This window comes from Carlito syrichta, unplaced genomic scaffold, assembly GCF_000164805.1.
Source record: "Carlito syrichta isolate Samal-C Ts95f unplaced genomic scaffold, Tarsius_syrichta-2.0.1 Scaffold169463, whole genome shotgun sequence".
Classification (NCBI taxonomy): domain Eukaryota; kingdom Metazoa; phylum Chordata; class Mammalia; order Primates; family Tarsiidae; genus Carlito; species Carlito syrichta.
In genome coordinates this window covers 11,614-35,665 of record NW_007113559.1, presented here as the reverse complement: position 1 = coordinate 35,665, position 24,052 = coordinate 11,614, and the positions used below count along the sequence as shown (strand labels likewise).

Below are 24,052 nucleotides of genomic sequence, written 5' to 3'. Positions count from 1 at the left end.
TTAATTAGACACACAAGTAGGAGAAAACCACTTTTAATTGAAAAATAAAGCAATACATCTCAAATAAGACTCTGTGTTTAACAACATAAACTGTAATTTGTAGAGAAAAAAAGCTTTCCTAAATGGTATTGTGAAATTAGTTATCAGAGTACTCCAATACAGTTTTTCTCCTTTATCATGACTCAGCTATAAACAATATTAAAAATAAGAACTTTCTTCCATAAATTTAATTTCCATAAATTAAATCTGTAAAGCCTATCCCTATTCCCAATCCACTGACAAAAGGAGGGGAAATTTAAAGAGTCATTTCCATCCTGTGGAGTTCCCAGATAAAGGCAAATAAAGTCAACATTTTCCTTATGAAAAAGCTCATATGTGAGACAGACTATTAATGATATTTAACTTATCCACAAAACTTCAAAACATAATTATCATCAAGATGATCTCTACTGCAATTTTCTTTTAGTTCTCAAATCCCAGAATAGTTTAACTTGACATACTGAATGTATTAAACACTAAAGAAAAAATTACTAGTTATTGCTGTAATCTGGAAAAAAAATATGGTCAAAAGTGTCTTTAAAAAGAGTTCATTATATAGCTATCCTTAAAATTACACTCATGTAACTGCAGAGAAAATTTCAAGCACATAGTAAACATCACTCTTTAAAATGACAGAACAGAGGCATATGTTCATTAAGATGTATGGCTTTTTTGTGGTTGTTATTACTGTCCATAAATAAAGTCATTACTGTTGACTCAAAAAGGTTTTTACAAAACTCCACTTCCAAAATTAACATTTTTTATTAAATCAAGTTAAAAAAATGTTCACTGTAGAAAAGTCAACAAGGGTTTTAACAAAACCAAAATATACCTTTTTATACAATATATGTATATATTAGCAGCAAACTACTTGAGATTTTTCTTTTATATTGTTTTAGTTATTTTAAAGAAAGCATAAACAATGTTTATTAGTATGGAATGTCAGCCAATCCACTCTTCATCTTTTATTCTGATTTGGGCCGTTTATAAAACATTTTGTGATTCTCAATAAGTATTAAAAACAAACCAGGTTTTGACTAAAAAGTAGTGAAACAGTGGCTGGTAGAATTTGCCTCACTACATCATAGTCGTGCATTATCTTTGAGAGTAACAAATGAGCACCATAATAACAGGTAACTGTGTGTAAACTCAATTTAAGGTGTAAGAACAGCCAACTAGATCACTTAGCAATGTGACTGTTACTTTTTAAAAATTTCGTTATAAACAAAATTTCAACAAATCAAATAAACACTTCAATCCCCTATTGCTTGTCCATTTAAAAAATCTTAGGGGAAATTCCATACACAACCTGACAAACTACAAACACATATGTGTGTATACATACACACACAAAAGTCTGTGTATATATACATACACATATTTAGCTTTGAATGAATTTCTAGACTGAGATGAAGCTGAACCTCTCATTTAAATATATCTGTAGAATACAGTATCACCAACTGAAAGTTTCTAATAAAAGTTTCATCTTAGCTAATCAGAAATACTGGCTACTGAAAATTCTGCAGCCAAAAAGCTGTTATTCAGCTTAGTATATTCCAGGCTTACAAGTTAGTCAAATAAACAAGATTGAAATTACCAACTGCCCATTCAAAGAAATACATTTTGTCTTTGCATTTCCTTCTAATAGCAAAAAGAAAATATCTTTACCAATGAGCTCTCACTTTTTAAAGGGTCAAAATTATTACAGAAATCTCACTAGTCTTCAAAAATACTAAACGCTATTATATGAATATGATTTCTTATAGTTCAATTCTTCAGCTAGAATCTGTATTTTAAAAATTTCCTTTGGACTGTTTGTTCCATTTAGCATTTCAAGTTTCTATTCTGCAACTCTGATAACTGGCTCAGATTTGTTAGGTTTATATTAATCACATCTTTCAGAATTTGCTGCCATGTGCTACCTGTGTACAATAAAGTCAATGAGAGGAACTGTATCTAATTTCAAAAGCAACATAATGAAAAATTCAAAAATATTTAATATAAAAAAGATAAAGTATAACAGGGATTCCCTTTTCACCATTACATTACCGAGATACAATCCTTTTTACGCTTTTAAAGCTAATGTTATAACTTTCATTTTTTCACTTATTGAGAGGATGAAGTTTTTAGATGATCCACCTTTATTTTGCAATCAAAAGTCTAAAACAATAGACTAAATTACTTTTATTAGTATACACATCACGTTATTCAAATGGTGACTTCATGTAGTTTTCCCCTTAAAGATGGCACTTGCAGGTACAAAGATGCAGAGAATGTCCACAGCCTTCAAATGTTTACTTGAAAAGATTCTTCAACAGCAGTTTGATATTGGGTTTCCTCATCTAGCTGAAGATTCTAAAAACAACAACATTACATGTCAACAGGAAAAACATACTCAACTACTCAAATACTTCGCCCAATATATTATACATCTTGATATCATTACACACACTCAGGACAGTTTATACACATGTATCATTTAAAATACAAGATTTATAGCCAGGTATGGTGGCTCATGCCTATAATCCTAACTACTTTGGAAGGCCAAAGCAAGAGGATCACTTGAGCTCAGGAGTTTGAGACCAGACTGGGCAACACAGAGAAACCCTGTCTCCACCTGCTCACCCTCCCACCAAAAAAAAAAACAGCCAGGCATTGTGGCGTGTGCCTGTAGTCCCAGTTACTTGGGAGGCTGAGGCAGAAGGATTGCCTGAACCCAGGAGAAGAAGGCTGTGGTGAGCCATAATCGTGCCACTGTACTACAGCCTGGAGACTGACTCAAAAAAAAAAAAATTAAGTTCAGGTGTAATTATTTTGGAATAACTAATAAACAATAGAAAGGACCAGCAGAGAATGAAATTTGAGCATTATAGCACCTTATGGTAAGTCATTCATCAAAAGTAGAGTTGGGGCAACCCCCTCAGGTCCCCTCCAACCCTGGGAGCGCCTCTCCTCTGTTCTCTCAATAAATCATGCTTACTCACTAAGAAACAAAACAAAACAAAACAAAAACAAAAGTAAACTTTATTGTAAAGCTGGGTATGGCAGCATATGCCTGGAGTCCCAGCTACTCAGGAGGCTGAGGAAGATCACTTGAGCCTAAAAGTTCAAGGTCAGCATGGGCAACATAGAAAGATTCTGTCTCAATTTTTTTTTTTTTTGAGTTGGAGTCTCACCTCTGTCACCCAGGCTGGAGCACAGGCACACTCAACAGCCACCCCAGTGTCGACCAGCTAGGCTCCAGCGATCCTTCCACCTCAGCCTTCCAAGTAGCTGGAACTACCACACTCAGCTAATTTTTTCAATTTATTGTAGAGACAAGGTCTCACCAAGTTGCCTGGGCTGGTCTCGAACCCACAGGCTCAGACAATCCACTCGCCTCGGTCTCCCAAAGTGCTGGGTGTCTCATAATTTAAAAAGAAAAAAGTGAGATTAATTGTAGCACACAATCATAAGTGATATATTTTGTGTCACCTCTAGAAAAGAATGTCAAATATCTGAAGGTAAATTGATGTTAAAGAAAATAAGCGGCTGGGCATGGTGGCTCATGCCTATAATCCCTGTACTTTAGCCTGAGTGACAGAGTGAGACACTGTCTTTAAAATAAAGATAAAATTTAAAATTCCATTTGCTGTCAATTTTATGACCTATGGATTTTGCTTTCAAATCTGCCAAGGCTGCTACTTAACAATTTCAAATAATTAAAATTACCTAGTTTTCTATGGTAAGGAAAAACAATCTGACAATTAGATCAAAAGTGGTTCACAAAATATATTTTTGTATTTCTAATTACACTTGTCTAGACACAGTAACCTGTCTTACAATGAGCATTTAATAATAATCTAAAATTACTTCATAAAATTGCTAAAGCAATAAAGTACATCAGAATTTTACACCATAGGCAACGTGCCACCGTGGCTAATTTTTTTATTTATTGTAGAGATGAGGTCTAGCCAAGTTGCCCAGATTGGTTTCGAACCCATGGGCTCAGGCAATCCTCTCACCTCGGCCTCCCAAAGTGCTGGGATTATAGGCGTGGGCCACTGCGCCCGGTGCTGAACTCATTTATTAATTCAAATAGGTTTTTAGTGGATTCCTTAGAATTTTCTATATACAAGGTCACATTTTCTGCAAGCAGGTGGCTTTACTTCCTTTTTATTCCGGATGGCTTTTATTTTATCTTCTTGCCTAATTGTCTTGGCTAACATCTCCAGTGCAATGTTGAATAGGAATGGCATAAGTAGACATGTTTGTCTTGCACATGCTCTTAAGGGGAATCTCTTGGTCCTTTACCATCAAGTGTGAAGTTAGCTGTGTGTTATTCATAGATGTCTTTTATCAGGTTGAGGGAGTTCCCTTCTATTCCGTATCTAAGTGTTTTCATCATTAAATTTGAATTGTTATTATGCAATACACTAAAAAATGCAAATTCTACAAAATTAAAAACATTTATCAAGAATGATGTAATTTCAACACTGGAGGACCAAGAAAAATGTAGATTTTGTTCATGTCACTGAAAATTTCACATGCCTATATTTACCTAAACTAAAAAAAAAAAGCAGTCTTTCCTTGTCAGGATTAACCTTAAGTAAGGTTTTAATTACACTGAAGTGGAATAAAATGCAACTTCACAATTAGTAAAACCAATGTTATCACCTATTTAAAAAATTATCACAATACACTTGGAAGTATAAACTACCTCACATTTTACTTTACAGATCCATTTTACATTATGTAATGTCCCTCACCCTGTTAAAGTCATCCTGGCTTTGCTTGATAATTAAGCTCTCTCATTCTTAAGAACATGTCTCATATGATAGATTTGAGAAAGTATAGTGAGTTTAACAAGCAACTTACATTCCATGAGAAATATATATTTTATATGTTATACCAATTTTACTTCTCTTGTAGGCAAATTTTCTGTAAGTCTTATATAAATTATCATTTCGTTAATCCAGGGGTTTGCTCTTTCTCTATTAGTCCTCTCTCTCTAAGAGGTGAACGTAAATTCAACTTTCACCACTTCTACAAATTAAAGTTTACCAATATTAATATTAAAAATCAAATAATTTACTCCATATCCATCCAGTATGATACACCAGCTGGCTTCAAAACTCAAGTCTAGATAGAAAAAGTTAATTATTTAAACTATACTTTAATTTTGAAGAATTCACTTACCACAAATTCTCCATAATCAAACTGATGTCTTTGATTTAGATGACTAACAAAATTTCTAGTAATCTGGCTGGGATCTCCCCACGGAAGAGACACACAAATAGGACATGTCTATAAGAAATAGATTGTTTTACATAGAAAAATAATAAAATGAATTGTTATATAATTATTGAGAGTATTAAACTATCACGGACATATGTTACCAAAAATATTTACATAAAAAGCATTTCTAAAGGTCAAATTCCATGACTAGATCATTTCCCAACCAAATTACCTTATATAAATGACACTAATCTAACAGAACATAAGAGATCTTAGACAATCTATTAGTTAAACATGTAATTATACAACAGTTTCAACAGACTACATCCAGCTTTTAATACTACCAATTGTAATAATAGTTATCACTAATTGCCTACAATATACCCAGTATATAATCTCATTTGATTATACTTATAATTAGCTTCATTTTATTTATAAGTAAAATGAAAATGATATAAATTGCAGAATTTACCTTAAATTGTATCAAAGTTTTAAATAAAGTACATCTTAAAAAGTGAATGAAGCCGGGCTCGGTGGCTCAGCCTGTAATCCCACACCTTGAGAGGCTGAGGTGAGTGGATTGCCTAAACCCACGGGTTCAAGACCCACCTGGGCAACTTGGCGAGACCTCATCTCTACAATAAATCAAAAAATCAGCTGGGCGTGGTAGCGCACGCCTGTAGTTCCAGGAAGGCTGAGGCGGACGGATCGCCCGAGCCCATCAGGTGGAGGCTGCGGTGGCCGGGAGTGGCCACTGCACTCCAGTCTGGGTGACAGAGTGAGACTCCAACTTAAAAAAAAAAAAAAGTGAATAAAAAAAAGTGAATGAATGACATACTGAAATGATATAAAAAGAAACTCTAGCCAAACACAGTAGCTCATGCCTGTAATCCCAGCACTTTGGGAGGTAGAGACAAGAGGATTGCCTGAACCCAGGAGTTCGAGACCAGTCTGGGCAACTTAGCGAGACCTTGTCGCTACAACAAATCAAAAAAAAAAAAAAATTAGCCTGGCGTGGTGGTACACACCTCTGGTCCTAGCTACCTAGAAGGCTGAGGCAAAAGGATCGCCTAAGCCCATCAGGTCAAGGCTGCAGTGGCCATGAGCATGTCCATGCATTCCCGCCTGGACAACAGAGTAAGACTATAACTCAAAAAAGAAAGAAAGAAACTCTAGTAATTGAACTCTACCCAAAGTTTTTGATACACTGAATATTATGCAGAAATGAATAAAAATTTGGTAACAATATAAAACTACGTGAAATCTCTTAAATATGAGAGAGATTTCCTGGAGACTTCTTTGGTACTGTACTTGTTTATTTAACTGTGACTCTCTTCTAATGAGCAAAGTAAGTAGTAGTGAGAGTTTAAAGTCACCCTCAATAGTTACTGGGGCATATTCTTTCACAAATTTTTTCTAGTACATTTACTAACAGCTTCAAAATATCTACAATTCTTATTGGTAACACTTTCCTTCCTATTCTTATTTCTGAAGACAATATTTATATATCAAAATGTTCAGCTAAAAAGGAAGTATATCCCAGCCCAGTTTCTCTTGTCCCATTCACAGATGAAACAACTAATCTGTGAGACTCATGTTTGAATTGAACTGAGGAGTTCTAGGACCATTATTACAATGTTGGAACTCTGTACCCTGCTCTATCTCCCTCATTTATCACAAGGTCTCACCACTTACCCTCAAAATGTCATCAAAAATAAGTATACATCAGAAAGAAAGTACAATTATTTTCCTTTCTTGCTTTATGCATTTATAAATGCTTAGATTCTGCAAAGACACAACTGAAAATACCTACTGACTTTATTCTTTCTTACAGGTAGATCTTCTGCAGCAGATCTAGCTGACCAGATCCACTCATCTGCATTCCATAGAGCAAGAAAATGGAGCAGACCCAAGAGACTTAGGTTCTACCACTGATCAGGAATGGGCTCCCAGTTCAGCTTTCATTACTTTACTCTTCTCCAGACTGTTCTCCTGTATTACCTCACTTAAATAAACACCTCCCTTTTTATAATGAGTTCTGTAATTTTAAATATTTCATTGTTTCTTAATCATTAATCCTTTGTTGACAAAAATCTACTTTATTGATAATGTCCCGTCCAAATTTAAATCAACTACCTTCCCTGTATAACTGAGGTGAAATAAACGGAACAGCATGCTTCAATCTAAGCAGAAGACTACCTCTAACATATGTACTTACCACAGGAACTATCTGAAATAGATGATTACTGTTACAGTGATCCAGTAAACGCTGTCTGGTAAAATTTGACTCTTGACACAGGGGACACTTAAAAGTTGGATGTCCAGAAGAACTATAAAACAATTTTAAATGAAGAATACTTAATTCAAAGTCATAACATAAAAACGATGCTCTTCTAATGTTTGACTACTTTGAATTATTAAATAACTATTTAAGCCGGGCTCGGTGACTCAGCCTGTAATCCCGCGCCTTTGGGAGGCTGAGGTGAGCGGATTGCCTGAGCCCGCGGGTTCGAGACCCACCTGGGCAGCAAGACCTCATCTCTACAATAAATCAAAAAATCAGCCGGGCGTGGTAGCGCATGCCTGTAATTCCGGCTACTCGGAAGGCTGAGGCGGAAGGATCGCCGGAGCCCAGCAGGTCGAGGCTGTGGTGGCCGGGAGCGGCCACTGCACTCCAGTCTGGGTGACAGAGTGAGACTCCAACTCAAAAAAAAAAAAAAAAACCAAAAAACTATTCAAAGATTCTCAGAATTTGAAAATGTTTTCAACAAATGATGTGGAACAAAGGTTCCCAAACAATCTCAGTTTATACTACATTAAGTCCCCTACATAGAACCTTCAAGTTGCAAACTTTCAAAGATGTGAACATATGTTCCCATGTCCAATATAAAAGTTAGTTCACATGTCTGGTGTACACTGTTATGTGCATGCAGCCTCACAAGTGTGATTGTGCTTTGGTGAACTTTATCGTATAGTACTGTATAGAGTACAGTAGTACAGTAACCTTATTTCAAGCCCATGATGTCTGGAAGCAAGCATAAAAGCAGTGGTGAAGTAGCTTGTAGCTAAGAAGTACCAAGCAACAACTACTATACTTATCAAAGTACTATACTGTAAGATTAAAAATGTTTTCTTTACTTTTTTGTCTTTTATGTATTATTTGTGTGAAAAGTATTATAAACCTATTACAGTATAGTATTTTAGAGTCGATTGTGTTAGTTGAGTACCTATGCTAACTTTGTTGGACTTAAGAACACACTCTCAGAACAGAACTCACTCATATGTAGGGGACTTACTGTACTTGGTGCTCCCAGTTAATTTTTCATGGTGCCTCTAAGTCAAAACAAAAACAAAAACTGAAAACTTAGCTGGCTCCATTTATCAAGTACTTAGGTCCAAACTTAATGATAGTCGTTCATGTGATGCCAATAGCTGTTAGTATGTGTCCCTTGAAAATTTTAATTATCCTGTGGTGTCCCACAGTTTAGAAACCCTGTATCTAGGAACTGAAAACTGAAAGACTTCCATCAATATCGCATCTTTAGTCTATCCTAGGCCCCAGGAATCTAACATACAAAAATCAAAGGAAAAGCAACAAACAAAAGCACTGATCACCAGAATGAAACACTTCAAGACATTTTAAGGATCATGCACCACTGGGTTTTAATACTTCTGAATTTCAGCAAGGGACACCTGAACCATGCATGGAAAACCTGATCATAGTGAAAGAGGAAAGCTAAACTCTTCTCATCTAATATGATTCTTAAAAGCAGCAACTGCATTGTCTATTTCTTTTTGTTTTTTGTTTTGAGTTGGAATCTCACTTTGTCACCCAGACTGGCATGCAGTGGCATGCTTACGGCCACCACAGCCTTGACCTGCTGGGCTCAGGTGAGCCTTCCGCTTCAGCCTTTCAAGCAGCTGGAACTACAGGCATGCCCCACCATGCCTGGCTAATTTTTTGATTTATCATAGAGACAAAGCCTTGCCAAGCTGCCCAGGCTGGTCTCGAACCCCTGGTTTCAGGCAATCCTCTCGCCTCCGCCTCCTAAAGTGCTGGGATTACAGGCTTGAGCCACGCCCAGCCCGTATTGTCTATTTCTAAACTGCTGACTTCTAACATTATGACTAGTGATTTAACTGAATAAAAAAAGTTTATTTTAAAAACAGATTACTATTTGATAAAATGATGACTACTTACTAAAGTAGCAGAATTTTTTCAAAAACTTACCTTGTATTCTCTTGGTACATTTCTGTATTATCAGATGTGGATGTTTCACTCCTATTACTTAAGAAGCATGGAAGGAAAAAGTCAATACCTCAAGTAATAAAGCAAATTAAAGGTTCATTAACTTGAACCATTCATGAAGATTAGTCTGAATTTGTTTTAGAAGTATAAACTTCAAATAGTTCTCAAGTTCTCAACTATGAAATAATTATGGCATTATTTATTATCTAAATAAATTAAGACTGCTTATTAGGATATTATATCCCTTTTTTTTTTTTTTTTTTTTGAGTTGAAGTCTTATTCTGTCACCCACACTGGAGTGCAGTGGCCGCTCCCGGCCACCGCAGCCTCGACCTGCTGGGCTCTGGCGATCCTTCAGCCTTAGCCTTCCGAGTAGCCGGAATTACAGGCGTGCGCTACCACGCCCGGCTAATTTTTTGATTTATCGTAGAGATGAGGTCTCACCTGCCCAGGCGGGTCTCGAACCCACGGACTCAGGCAATCCGCTCACCTCAGCCTCCCAAAGGCACGGGATTCAGGCTGAGCCACCGAGCCCGGCTATTCATATCCTTTAAAATCAATTTATGTACAGTTATAAAACATGCTTCCAAAATTGAGTAATTTAGGAAAATATTTGAATGTTCATTATGTCTACATTTTATTCCCCACAAAAGAAAGAAACTAACATTTAATATATAGAACAATTTGGCACCTCCACTTTTACCCTATGCCAGAGAGTCAAGTGTCGTGTGGAATAGTAGAGGAATCCTGAGGGAAGAGTAGACATTCCACACAGAGCTCGTCACTTGTGTGCTACAGAATTCTATCAATGTGGTCAATTTTATGAAAAGCAAGGTCCTTCAATAGTAATCTTAAAATAGTAATAAGATAGGAGGCCAAAAAAATTGTACCACACAGAAGCTTACACTATATCTCAATACTGGAGTTAAAAAAGTAGTAGAACTTAGCCTGTCTATTCACTTTTCTCTTATAAAAAATCAAGCAGTAATAGATCACCTACCTAGCAGATGATCTTTCTTTTTAATTTTCATTTTTAAAATTTTCATAATAAAGGTACATATAACAACAATGTGTATTCAGTGAAAAGGAAACTTTTCAATGACAGTTCCCTTCTGTGAAGATAATAATATCTCTCCACATATAGTCTACGCATGGGTAAGCAAGTAAGCTTCATTGTTTAGCTACATAACCAAAACAGGAGACCATTAAAAGCCACTATTTCCTACCTTTTTCTTTTTTTCTTTGCTTTTTATGAAAGTATATATTCTTTTTTTAACATATTTTTTATTTTAAAATTGTGGGGTACAGTTAAGGGTTAGGTATACAAATATGCATTGTGAAGATACCCTTGTTGATGAGGTGTGCCGCACCATCCCCAGACAAATATTGACTACCATTAATCCCACTTCCCTTCCCCTCCAGAAAACTGGCTGACCACATGCAGAAGATTCAAACAAGACCCCTATCTATCCCCATACACAATAATTAATCCTACCTTTCTAGCAGATATTAATCTGCCTGTTCATGTAAAGGTGACATTTTAACAATATGGAGGCAAAAAAACTGCTCTTTAAAATAAGGCCAAATGGCAGAGAGTGCATTTATATTAAGGGACTGTTATAAGATTTTGTTACCAAAAACAAAATGTGACACCTATTTTTAAAAATTTCTTATCTATGTATTTAACCTTGGTAGCAGATTTTTCTAACCAGTTTTAAAAAGGGGGAATTTTTTGTACCTCACACTATACATCTCAAATAAATGTGAAAAGAACAGCTTTTAAATGTTTAAAAAGAAAATATCTTTTATAATCTTGATATAGAAAAAAATTTCTCAAGCATGATACAAAAAAAAAAAGAATGCCTATAAATAAGAAAAAGAACCTTTTATTTAATACTCATATCAGATTCCTTAATAGTTATTTAACCATTTAAGATGTTTAAAAACTTGGAGAAAAATCTGTTGGAAACAACCAAAGACTACTTGCAACTTTTTCTTTAATCTTTGTGAAGAGCTGTATTTGAACAAAATTGTATAAGCCTACTGATACTGTTATTAATGTTTACAAAGAGTCAAGATTAGGAGGACTAGTCTACAAACAGACCAAACTATTTTCAAGGAATGTAAAACACAGATGGGTGTGCTGGTATTAATTTTAATGATTACATGCATCCTCCCCCTCTCCTCCTCCCCACTTCCAGGGGCTAAAGAAAACAAAAAGGCACACAGTCTTATGTTAGAATCAGAATTTTGTTATGAAATAGAAATGGCCTTAGTAAAACAATTAGCACTGCTATCTAATTATTATGAGAAACTACCCCACACCAATGCAGTAACTTATCCTCCAACAGTTACTAATTTGTTGTACACAGTACTACCCTGAATAATCTGAATGAAAGCACTAGTTTATTGTAGATGGCTCAACTGGAAGGTATACTGCTTGCAGTGAGACATGTAGAAAAGGGAATTATGTTTATTTTACCTATTCCTGTATGTTCAATAACATGGAGAGTGTGCCCAGCACTTCAGAAGGTATAAATGTATTCTGAATTAATGAAATGATCTATGTATTATTTTGCAATTTTTTTAAACTTCTCAGATAGGTACATGCAAATATCACTTTAAGAATTCCCGCAGTCACACTCTATTTAAGTCAGTTTTTAAATCCCTCATTTGTATTTATGTAGGAATATTGTGAACTGTATTCTGAGGAAACACAGGCTCTCCTGAGAAGTTGTCCCTTGGCCTACTTTGCTACAGAAGTAGTCACATGTGTCATTACTAATGTAATAAATTTTCACAAGATGTCACCAAACCCTGTTGGCTATTAACTATATGAACCTGCCCTTAATCAGCAATATTGAATATATTTGGTCTCCAGTTACCTGACAGAGAACAGAACTTTAAATTTTCTTAACTGAATGAAATGTTTACCAAAAGCTTAGCTACAGAAATAACCTTCATGGAGACCATCTGACGGTATTGATCCTGTCTATTCTACTACCACCTAGATTAAGCCAGAATATCAGAGAAGAACCTCTGGAAGAAAAGCTTTATATAAACTGCAATAACGTATTATGATAGCCTATAGTGAAGGTCTTCAAAATATAGTCAGATGTAACTTGTTTTGCATTTATCATAGTGAAAATGATGTTTTCTGTATTTGTTTCTTCTCCTGAGGACCTATGGTCAAAAATCACTCTTCTGTGTCATTTCTTTTAGTATCAGGAATAGCTGTGTTTCTCATTAGGAACTATTTTGTTAACAGTATTATAGATACTGTTAATTGTTATTAGATTATGTGTTCTCCATACTGGCTGCTGAGAAGCTCTGATATAGTATATTCTAATTTATCAGGCTACCAACTAACATCCTTCTGTGCTGGGTCATCTTGCCCCTCCAGATTCACTCTCTCCATTTTTTACCATGCTCTGTTGCACTTCAGAGCCTAACTGGCATCAACTGGTTCCCTTGCTGTTTCCCAGTTAGGTTCAGCAGGGAAACAGGCGATTTGGAGGAAGAAACAAAAGGAAGATCAAGAAATTGATTTCCCAGACACCTTCCCTGAAAAATTGCCTTGACTGGCAGCATTCCTTGCTGGTTGTATCTCCCTCCAGCTCTCCTCCTCCAGGTCCTGATATTTACTTCCTCCCCCATCTCCTGCTTTCAGGAGACCCAGAGTACACCGTTATTCCCTGTGGCTTCCTATACCTTACTCACAGTATATCCAATATGCTACTCACTGAAAACAGTCCTTTTACTAAATTCTCCCCAAATTGTCTAACTAGAGCACACTATCTGTTTCCTGCCATGACCCTGAGTATACCCCGGCATCATATCTTATATTTCCCATCATGTTTTTAAAAACTTTTTCCTACCTTCACCAATTTTCCTTACTGACTAAAAAGTCATATGCAAACTCAATTTTTCTATTGCAATTAGAACTCACATTTTAATCAATAAATAAAAACTTACAATTTAATCAATAAATAAAATGTGATAGGCTATGGAAATAAATAGGACTAAAAAAGCCCACTCTAGGAAAAGAGACAGACAAGGAAACAATAAATACAGTAAAGTAAAGAGGATCTAACAGAAGCACAAATAATAGTTCTACTAAGAAGAACTGTAGAGGTCAGGAAAGATTTTACAGAGTAGCTACACTTGGTCTAAGTCCTTAAAGAGAAGAAAAAGTCCACCAGCTGGCAAAGTGTGGGTTGGGGTGGTGAAAAAGAGAATACCACTGGAAAAAGTACAGAGGTAAGGGAACGACAATGACGGGGAACTAAAATTTACCAAGCAAAGTACTTTTCCATTTTTTTTACCTGTAAATTAACTCATGTATTAACTCTCAATCCAATGAAATGCTAATATTATCATCAACTCCCACACCTTTCCTTAAACAGATAAGAAAGTGAGGCACAGTTTCTTGCCAAAAGTCAGACACTCTGGCTCCAAGTCTTCATTTTTAACCACTAAGTTACACTGCTTCTCAAGGATGGCAAGGACAAATAATTCAGCATGGTTAAGGCATGTGACACAATGATGGATGACCGAGAAAGAGAAAGGCTAAAAAGAGGAAAGAGCCAGATCAGAAAGGGCTTTGCAATAAGGTATCTTCCAATAAGCTAATTGCTGGATTTTAGATCATGGCCCCTTGAGAATCTTGAGGCCTTCTCCCAAAATGTACATACACAAAATATATGGCAGTTTAGGGAGTTCACAGAGCCCTTAGATGGTCAATGGGAACACAGAATGAGAAACACTATAAGGGGCCATGAGAAGTCAATGACAGGGTATAAGGAAGAAGGTACAATGACAGGAAGATCAGAATTGCACTTCTGAAGTATCACTCTGGCAACAGTATATAGGACAGATTAGAGGAGAACTACTAACTAAAAGACTATTGTAGGCCGGGCACAGTAGGTCACATCTATAATCCCAGCACTTTGGGAGGCCGAGGTGAGAGGAATGCCCAAGGTGAGAGGAATGCCTGAGACCAAGAATTCGAGACCAACCTGAGCAACTTGGTGAGACTTCATCTCTACAATAAGTCAAAAAATTAGCTGGGCATGGTGGCACATGCCTATAGTTTCAGCTACTTGGAAGGCTGAAGCAGAAGGATCGCCTGAGACCAGCAGGTCAAGGCTGCAGTGGCCGTGGGTATGCCACTGCATTCCAGCCTGGGCGACAGAGTGAGAGTCCAACTCAAAAAAAACACCCCAAAAAAAACTACCTCAGTAGTAGTTCAAGTGAGAAACGGGGAGGGCTTGAGCTAGGAAAGTGACAAGATAAAAGAAAAGCATAGAAAAGGAGTATTGCTTATTAGAAAATCAAGTATCCATGACCAAGTGGATCTAAGGAGACAGGGAGAAAAGCTTGTCATTAAACATGCAGTGATTGATTAGTCACATCTACTAGGAACTTTGCAAAAAGCTGGAGATATGCTCAACAAGACAAATCCCATGCCCACACTTAAAAATAATCTGGGTAAAAACAGATGGCAAATTATAAAACAGTAGAAATATAATAACAAGGAAAGCACAGAGACGAAGAAACCCAGGAGGATTTTTAAAAACTACAAGATGAGAGCAACAAATTTCATCCAAATTTACTTGACATCTTAGAATCTCCTTAGAAGTCAAGTAAGACCAGGCACTGTGCTCATGCCTATAATCCCAGCACTTTGGAAGGCCAAGGTGAGAGGATTGCCTGAGCCCATGGGTTCGAGATCAGCCTGGGCAACTTGGTAAGACCTCATCTCCACAATAAATCAAAATATTAGCCAGAAGTGGTGGCGCATGCCTGTAGTTCCAGCTACTTGGAATGCTGAGGCGAAAGGATCGCCTGAGCCCAATAGGTTGAGGCTGCCGTGGCCATGAGCATGCCACTGCACTCCAGCCTGGGCAACAAAGTGAAACTCCAATTCAAAAAAAAAAAAAAAAAAAAAGAAGTCAAGTAAAGTGAGAACTAAAAGAATTTTGCGAACTTGGCAATCAGAAAATTACTAAAGACCTTTAGCAAAAAATTTCAACTGAGTAGGGAAGAAGCCTAAAGCTGCATGAGAAATATAAAGTGCTAAGGACGATTAAATTACTAAAAATTAGCAACATGTAAAATGAAAAGCTACTAAAATACTAAATTAGAAACTGCTTAATATATTGTTGCCGGGCAACCCTTTGGGACCCCTCCCACTGCCAGGAGCTTTCTTGTCTTAATAAATTCCTACTTTCTCACCTAAAAAAAAAAAAAAAGTGTGTGTGTGTGTATATATATATATATATATAGTTGTCAGAGAACCTTGCTATAATAGTAGCAACATTGCCCTTCCTTACAGTTACATGTGTGCTTATTGTTGAGTTTTCCAAAACTAAAACAATGCACTGTTTAAGGATATATGCATGGGCAGTAATACAAAAGAAAAGCAAGGGAATGAATAATTCAAATAAAAAGATAGTGGTTACCTCTAGGAATTCAAATGGGCGGGGCTCACAAGGAGAGTCTAAGGTTCTGAAAAATGTTCTTGACCTCAGTTCCTGGGCAACTGGATATTTATCACTATTTTTAAACCACGTATGTGCATTTTTACCATTCTTCTGTGTAAAATGCATTCCACAAAAATGTTTGATATACATTAAATCTGAGACAATAAGATACAGATCAATCCAAAATCTAGATTTTCTCTTTTTTGAGACTAATATAGAAGAATTTAATTGTACCTAGTCTCACTTTTACATGACATTTTATTAGCAGCATAAAAATTTCTAACTCTAAGTCTATTCCTTAGATAGCAAAGAAAAAAGATTTGAACTTGCAAAATATATTACCGAAAAGGATTTTCTCTAGTTTTCAAATCATTTCATTTGGAAAATCAGTAACGAAAAAGTCTTCAACTTAATTTTCACTCAAAGAAAGATTGATTCTTAGAATGGTTTTAAATAACATAAGTTTAAGTATATCATGAAGTTGATCTCCCAGATGTAATCTTATGTGTGCAAAACAAATTCTGAAGGCAAATGCTGTAGTTCTGACACTTGCAGTTTGGTTTAAAAACACACACATATACACACATCTCAAAAAATACCCTATCATATAGTTCCCCCCCAAATTTCCTTTTCAATTATAAAAATTCTTTTTTTTTAGGAATAAATATTGCTTACCTGCTCCCTACTGAATCTTGAGAGATTTGAAAGTTTGGAATGATAGAAGAAACACCATATTCATCCTGATACTTCTTACAAGATTTGTAATGATGTCTCATGCGATAGAATTTAATCTGTAAATTATTGATTAAATGTGATTTTTAATTTAAAATAGAACTCTCAAGTTTGAGATACTATCAAGAGAAAAAAACCAGATAACTAAATATTATATTTAAACAAGTGTCTTTTTTTAAAGTAAATGATTTCATCCTTAAGTAGGAGCTAAAATTAGATAATACATTTCTGTCCTTCTGTCCATTAGATGCAGAGACTATGGGGAAGAGTCCATCTGTCCATAAACTCACTGCAAAAAATACTAACAAATAATTTTACACTTGAAAAGACAACACTTCAAACAGACTAAAAATTAAAATTATTAAGAGAATGCTTGACGCTACTGGACATTTCTTTACAATTAACTACCACTGCCTGGCAGAGTTAGAAAGTGTTTTATAAAAAAATTAAGTTCCCTGGTTATTACTTGGAACATTTTTCAGTTTCTCACTGAGGAGAAAAGCCAGAATCTCTCAAGTGTGTTTTCCAGTTTTGCTTCGTTGCCCTGTCAGTTAAACACCTCCCTCAAAGAGATGGAAAAGCATATCAGACTTGTATGAATGCATGAAATAGCAACTGGTTTTGCTCACTAACTTTATTAGCTGTTAGAAAAAATGTCAGCAATAAATCCATAGACACATGAATATACTCAAAGCCTAACCACCCCTCATACCATTTCATTCCTTCTCCAAATAACAAAAATAAAATCTAGGTAAGAGAATTAATGCTGGTTATTTGTTAACACCTGCTTTTCCTACATATGCCTCAAAAATTAACCAAATATTTTATAATTTCTTTCTTTCTTTCTTTCTTTTTTTTAAAGTTGGAGTCTCACTCTGTCACCCAGACTGGAGTGCAGTGACCACACCCGGCCACCGCAGCCTCAACCTGCTGGGCTCCGGCGATCCTTCCGCCTCAGCCTTCCAAGTAGCTGGAACTACAGGCGCGCACTACCACGCCCGGCTAATTTTTTTTTTTGATTGATTGTAGAGATGAGGTCTCACCAAGTTGCCAAGGCGGGTCTCAAACCCGCGGGCTCAGACAATTCACTCACCTCGGCCTCCCAAAGCGCGGGATTACAGGCTGAGCCACCAAGCCCGGCTATTTTGTAATTTCTTAGATAAATACAAAAGCAAAGTGAGCAGCTAGAGCATTCCTTGACTACATAAATCCAAATGATTTACTTTTCTTTGTGCAAAGTTGTAATGAAACTACCATAAGAATTATTTCAGGGTTGCATTTGTACCAGAATGGGTTTAAATGAGCTACATACCAGCTTGCTCATTTAGTTATATTAGTAATCAGTGAGCAATTACTTTTAGAAATACCATGCTAAAAATTATAATGACAAATCAATGGATTCAGATTTTATTTTTCAGTCTTGGTTCTCAATAAGTTTATAATCTAGTAAGATCTATAACCACAGTTTTTTAGGCCTTTTCTGCCCAATTCCCAATCTCAATAACTTCTTTCTTTTCAAAATAGAACCCACCAAGAAAATTCAAACAGAAATTTCAAAGTAGAAACTTGACTTTCAAAGAAGAGCTATGTCACATTTGCTCTACCTGTTTTGCACAGCATCTGCAGCTACCAGAAAACTTCCTCATGATATTTTCAAGGTCTAAGGCCCGTTCGGGACATGCTCGCTCTCTTCTGGTCACATTTCCACGGCACAGGGGACAGTGTACTCCACTTTCTCTCATTGCAGTCAGGAAACATTTTCTACAGAAACTAAACCAAACATGGTGACACATTAACTGCAGAAAAAATCACTCTTTTCATCTCTATAATTAAGCACAAACAAGTAATTATGGATATGTAGTCATGCTAAATAAGTTAAATGATTCTTAAGTATATAAATCTCAAAATGTTAAGAACTGTATACATATAACTCAGAGGATAAGACTGATAACTGAGTCTAGGCAGGGTGGCTCATGTCTTTAATCCCAGCACTTTGGGAGGCTGAGACAGAAGGATCTCTTGAGCCCAGAAGTTCAAGCCCAGCCTGGGCAACATAGCAAGACCTCGACTCTACAAAAAATAATAAATTAGGCTGGGCCTGGTGGCTCACGCCTGTAATACCAGCACTCTGGGAGGCAGAGGCAAGAAGACTGCCTGAGCCCAACAGTTCAAGATCAGCCTGGGCAACTTGGCAAGACCTCGTCTCTACAATAAATCAAAAAATCCGTCAGATGTGGAGGCAAGCGCCTGTAGTTCCAGCTACTTGAAAAGCTGAGGCGGAAGGATCACCTGAGCCCAGCAGTTGGAGGCTGCATGGCCAGGAATGTGCCACCGCACTCCACCCTGGATGACAGAGTGAGACTCTAGGAAAAAAATTTAATTTAAAAAACAAAAAGTTAGCTGGGCATAGTGGTATGCGCCTGTAGTCCCAGCTACTCAGAGGAGACTGAGGCAGGAGGATCACCTGAACCCAAGAGGTTGAGGCTACAGTGAGCTGTGATTGTGCCACTCACTCCAGCCTGGGAGTTACAGTGAGACTCCGACTCAAAAAAAGGGAAAAAAACTGGTAACAGGACTGATAACTAGACTGGATGGAAATATAAAAGAAATGACATGAATTTGTCTTACAACTTTTTTTTTTTTTTTGAGTTGGAGTCTCACTCGTCACCCAGACTGGAGTGCAGTGGCCACTCCCAGCCACCGCAGCCTCGACCTGCTGGGCTCTGGCGATCCTTCCGCCTCAGCCTTCCAAGTAGCCGGAATTACAGGCATGCACTACCATGCCCGGCTGATTTTTTGATTTATTGTAGAGATGAAGTCTCGCCAAGTTGCCCAGGCCACCAAGCCCAGCTGTCTTAGAACTTTTTGACACAGTATGTAAAAAATAAATATTTTAATAATATATAACATTACCAGAAGAAGCATGGTGCAAAGGAAGAACTATATCCTATTCTGGCTCTGCCAATTTAGTAGCTGTGTGATCTTAGGCAAAACACGAAACCACACTGAACCTCCAATTCCTCCCCTTACAAAACGCAAGGATGAGCCGGGCTCGGTGGCTCAACCTGTAATCCCAGCACTTTGGGAGGCCAAGGTGAGTGGACTGCCTGAGCCCGCGGGTTTGAGACCCGCCTGGGCAACTTGGCAAGACCTCTTCTCTACAATAAATAAAAAATTAGCTGGGAATGGTAGCGCGCGCCTGTAGTTCCAGCTACTTGGAAGGCTGAGGCGGAAGGATTGCCGGAGCCCAGCAGGTCGAGGCTGTGGTGGCCGGGAGTGGCCACTGCACTCCAGTCTGGGTGACAGGGTGAGAGTCCAACTCAAAAAAAAAAAAAAAAAATGCAAGGATAGACCAGATCAGCTTTTGTCTCAAACTGATATACACCAAGACATTGCTATACAAGATATGAATAGTCTACTGCAAAAGAGTACACAAAGTGATCTGGGAAGTTCTAGGATAAAGTTAATAGATTTCCTGTCAAGGAAAACACAAGTGTTACCCAAAATTATTTGGTCAGGAAATACAAAAATTTCCCACAACAGTGTGCAATGGAACATAATTTGAGAAACGCTTAAGAATACTTTCAGTTTTAAATATCTAAATAGATAATAAACACAAAATGCTTATTGCAGTACTTTATTTTAAAAATACTTTTAAAATATGTTATTTTAAGAATTACAAAATAACCAAAACTGAGCACAATGGTGTGTGCCTATATAGCCCGAGCTACTCAAGAAGCCAAGGTGGCAGGACTGCTTGAGCCCAGGAGCTCAAGGCCAGCCTGAACATCATAGCGAGAGTCTGTCTCTAAAAAAGTAATACACAATAAAAAATGTTTTTTAACCCCGTGTTAATGGAGATATAAGGAAATGAGTGTTTTCTATTTCCAGATAACATGTCAATACTTACTAAAATTCTTAAAGAGAGGGTGTCCCAAAAGTCTTAGTGTGATCTTTTTTTTTAACTCTGCAAATTTTTACTTTACTTCTGAGCTCAGTCCTCCCTCTTCAGCCTCCCAAGAAGACAGGACTAGAGACACACTCACCTTACCATTTTGAGCTTTAATAATTTAAGAAGTATAAATTCTCAAACTTAGAAAACCATCATTTGTAAGCATAATTGTTTAAATTAAAAATTAGTGGTTGGATTCATTGACTCACACTGGTAATCCCAGCACTTTGGGAGGCAAAAGTGAGAGGACTGCTTGAGTCCACAGGTTCGAGACAAGCCTAGGCAACTTGGCTAGACCTCATCTCTACAATAAACCAAAAAATTAGCTGGGCGTGGTGGTGGCGTATGCCTTATAGCTCCAGTTACTTGGAAGGCTGAGGCAGAAGGATCACCTGAGGCCAGCAGGCTGAGGCTGCCATGGCCATGAGTGTGCCACTGCACTCCAGCCTGGGCGACAGAGTGAGACTCTGACTCAAAAACAAAAGCAAAAAAAACCCAACTCCTGACAGTCAAGCTAAACTTTCCTCTTTGAATAAGGAATTGAAACTGTCAACAAAGTCCATACCAGCAAAATTCATCAAACGCATAGTCATACATGAAACAGTAAAGCTTGAGTAAAAAAAAAAAAATGAAGTAGAATAGTAATTTTTAGTGGGTAAATTAGTCAGTATGGTGGCTAATTTAATAATTAATTACAAACAACTTAATATAAACAGTGTTAAAAGATTCTAAACAAGCAACATGTATAAACAAAAGCTATATTTAGGAAAGGGGATTTTAAAAAAGCAAAATTTCAAAGCCCATTTATTCAACAAGGAAATAGTAAAAGTGTGATAACAACACAACTAAAAAACAAAAAATGGTGAAAAATATCAAGTGCCGAGGAGGATGTGAACCAACCTAAACTCACATCCGGTACTATGAGAGTGCAAACTGTCAACACAACCATTTGGAAAATTGGCTGGCAATATATACTAGAACCCATAGATTCCGCTCCAAAGTATATCCCCCACAAAAGTACCTATGTCAGAAAAAAAAACTGCTAGAAAGTTCACAGCCACACTATTTGTTACAGTTCCAAACTAAAAACTATACAAATGCCCACGCACAGAAAAATGCATAAATTATGGTATACTTACAAAATGAAAACTACAGTTTGTTGTATTGGGAGTGAAAAATTTACAACTACAAGTAACAATATGGAGGAACATAATGTTGAGCCAAACAAGCCAGATACAAAAAAGTAGGAAATGCATGATTCTATTTTTATAATGTAAAAGAAGCAGTGAAACTAGGTTGTTAAAAGTCAGGACAATGGTACCTAAAGGAGATGGAATATACTCCTGGGAGAAGGGAGCATTATGAGGGCTTCTGGGGTGCTGTTAATGTTCTGTTGCCTGTCATGAGTACTGATTATACAGGAGTACTCAGTTTGGGAAAAGTCACTGAGCTAGATATTTAAGAGAGGGGCACTCTTCTATATACATATTATACTTAAATGGAAACAAAAATTTAATTAGGAGCACCTTTAGACAAAAGTAGTTATGTTAAAACTGCTACAAAAATAACTAAATTAAGATTACCATCTGAGCTTTAAAAAAAAAAAAACTGCTCAAATAAAAAAAAAAGAAAAGAAGAATTGCTAGAAAAAAAGGAAAGTAAATTTAACCAGAGAGAGAAAGCACAGAAGTGCCCTTCCTAATTCAGTGGCTTAACAGCCATAACATAAAAGACAGAAAGAGAAAACAGAATTTTTAAAGAAGCAAAGGAGAACATGAGAGCGTAAGGGGAATTTCCAGAGCCAAACAATATTTAGGCAGAACGATATAAGTGAATTACCTATATAATAAATTTTAAAGAATCACACCATCCACACAGATCACTGGAAAATTTCAAATAATGATTTTTCAACTTCTAATATCTTTCAAGGAGAGTAAAAATTATATCAATTACTAATGAAAAGAATCAGATTAGCAACAAACTCATTAGCAGTAACAAATGACAATAGAATCATGTGTTCAAAGTTCTACAAAAAAATGTTTTACAACCTAAAAGTTCATCTTCTGGATACTAAATCATTTGTTTTATGTACGTTAGGCATTTCTGATATGCTGCAACATGTGAAACACTGAAAAACTCTGCAATATGCATAACTGCACCCTAAAATTTATAGAGCTTATGGGAGTAAATAGGGGAGACCACTTGTGCAATCTAGTCACCAAAATACTAACAAAAACCCAAACAACTATAATAAAAATACTGACAAGTTTGAAAGGTATTTAGGTTCCTAATAAACACTCCATCCTAAAATATTCTAAAAGGAGGAGGTAGATAAGAAGCGGTTGAAGCTGGTAAATTATGAAAATAAATATGAAATGCACAAAGGAAAAGAGAAACACACAATAATTATTCCAAGAGAGAACTCATGGCTAAACTGAACCAAAAAGAATGAATGCTGGGCATTCTGTGTCATAGTGTTTAATTCTGTAGTTTATTACATTCAGCTGTGTTTTAGTGTACTTTGTTTCAGTTGCTATTTGCTGAGGTACCAAAACAAAATCAGATAAACCCATCTGTTCTGATATAATCTGTTATAGCAAGCAGAATAGACTAAATCACTGTTTGGTCTATCATTTACCTTTAAACTTGTTTGTGGTCTTCTGATACTAAAATTTCACATTTTTAATGTAGTATGAATGTATCACCTTTTCCTAAAATTATGGTTTGTGCCTTGTAGTCTTAAGCTTCCAATTTCTTTTTTTTTTTTTTTAGATGGAATCTCACTCTGTCACCCAGGCTGGAGGGCAGTGGCACACTCCCAGCCACCACAGCCTCGACCTGCTAGGGTCCTGCGATCTTTCCGCCTCAGCCTTCCAAGTAACCAGAACTACAGGCGCACGCTACCACGCCCAGCTAATTTTTGATTTAGTGTAGACAAGAGGTCTTGCCAAGTTGCCCTGGTGGGTCTCGAACCCGTGGGCTAAGGCAACATCTCGCTTCGGCCTCCCAAAGTGCTGGGATTATAGGCTGAGCCACCGAGTCCGGCAGTTTCTCCTACTTTAAGATCAAAGATATTCATTTACCTACATTTCCTTCTAAAAACCTTAAGCTTTGCTTATCACATTTAAGTTTTTAATCCACCTGGAAAGTATTTTTATTTATGGCATACTGTAGAGATTCTATATGTAAAGTCAGTACCCAAATACTATTTTACTGAATAAGCCATCTTTTTCTCCCAATAATTTGCAATGTCACATCTACTCATACCTGGGCAACTTGGCGAGATCTCATCTCTACAATAAATCAAAAATTAGCCAGGCGTGGTAGCGCGTGACTGTAGTTCCAGCTACTTGGAAGGCTGAGGTGGAAGGATCGCCA

At 36.8% G+C, this 24,052-nt stretch overlaps 1 protein-coding gene across 1 annotated transcript in view; it reads right to left on the bottom strand.

Annotated features, from left to right (window-relative positions):
- Nucleotides 1-343: 343 nt before the first annotated feature.
- RNF138 (ring finger protein 138) overlaps nucleotides 344-24,052 on the bottom strand; it is a 35,008-nt gene continuing 11,299 nt past the window's right edge. The window contains exons 3-8 of the mRNA XM_021709243.1: nucleotides 18,327-18,518; nucleotides 16,666-16,781; nucleotides 9,488-9,544; nucleotides 7,475-7,586; nucleotides 5,218-5,325; nucleotides 344-2,394 (exon numbers count right to left, since the gene is read on the bottom strand). Coding sequence (XP_021564918.1) covers nucleotides 2,326-2,394; nucleotides 5,218-5,325; nucleotides 7,475-7,586; nucleotides 9,488-9,544; nucleotides 16,666-16,781; nucleotides 18,327-18,518 — 654 coding nt within the window. The 3' untranslated portion in view covers nucleotides 344-2,325. The remainder of the gene's footprint in view (nucleotides 2,395-5,217; nucleotides 5,326-7,474; nucleotides 7,587-9,487; nucleotides 9,545-16,665; nucleotides 16,782-18,326; nucleotides 18,519-24,052) is intronic.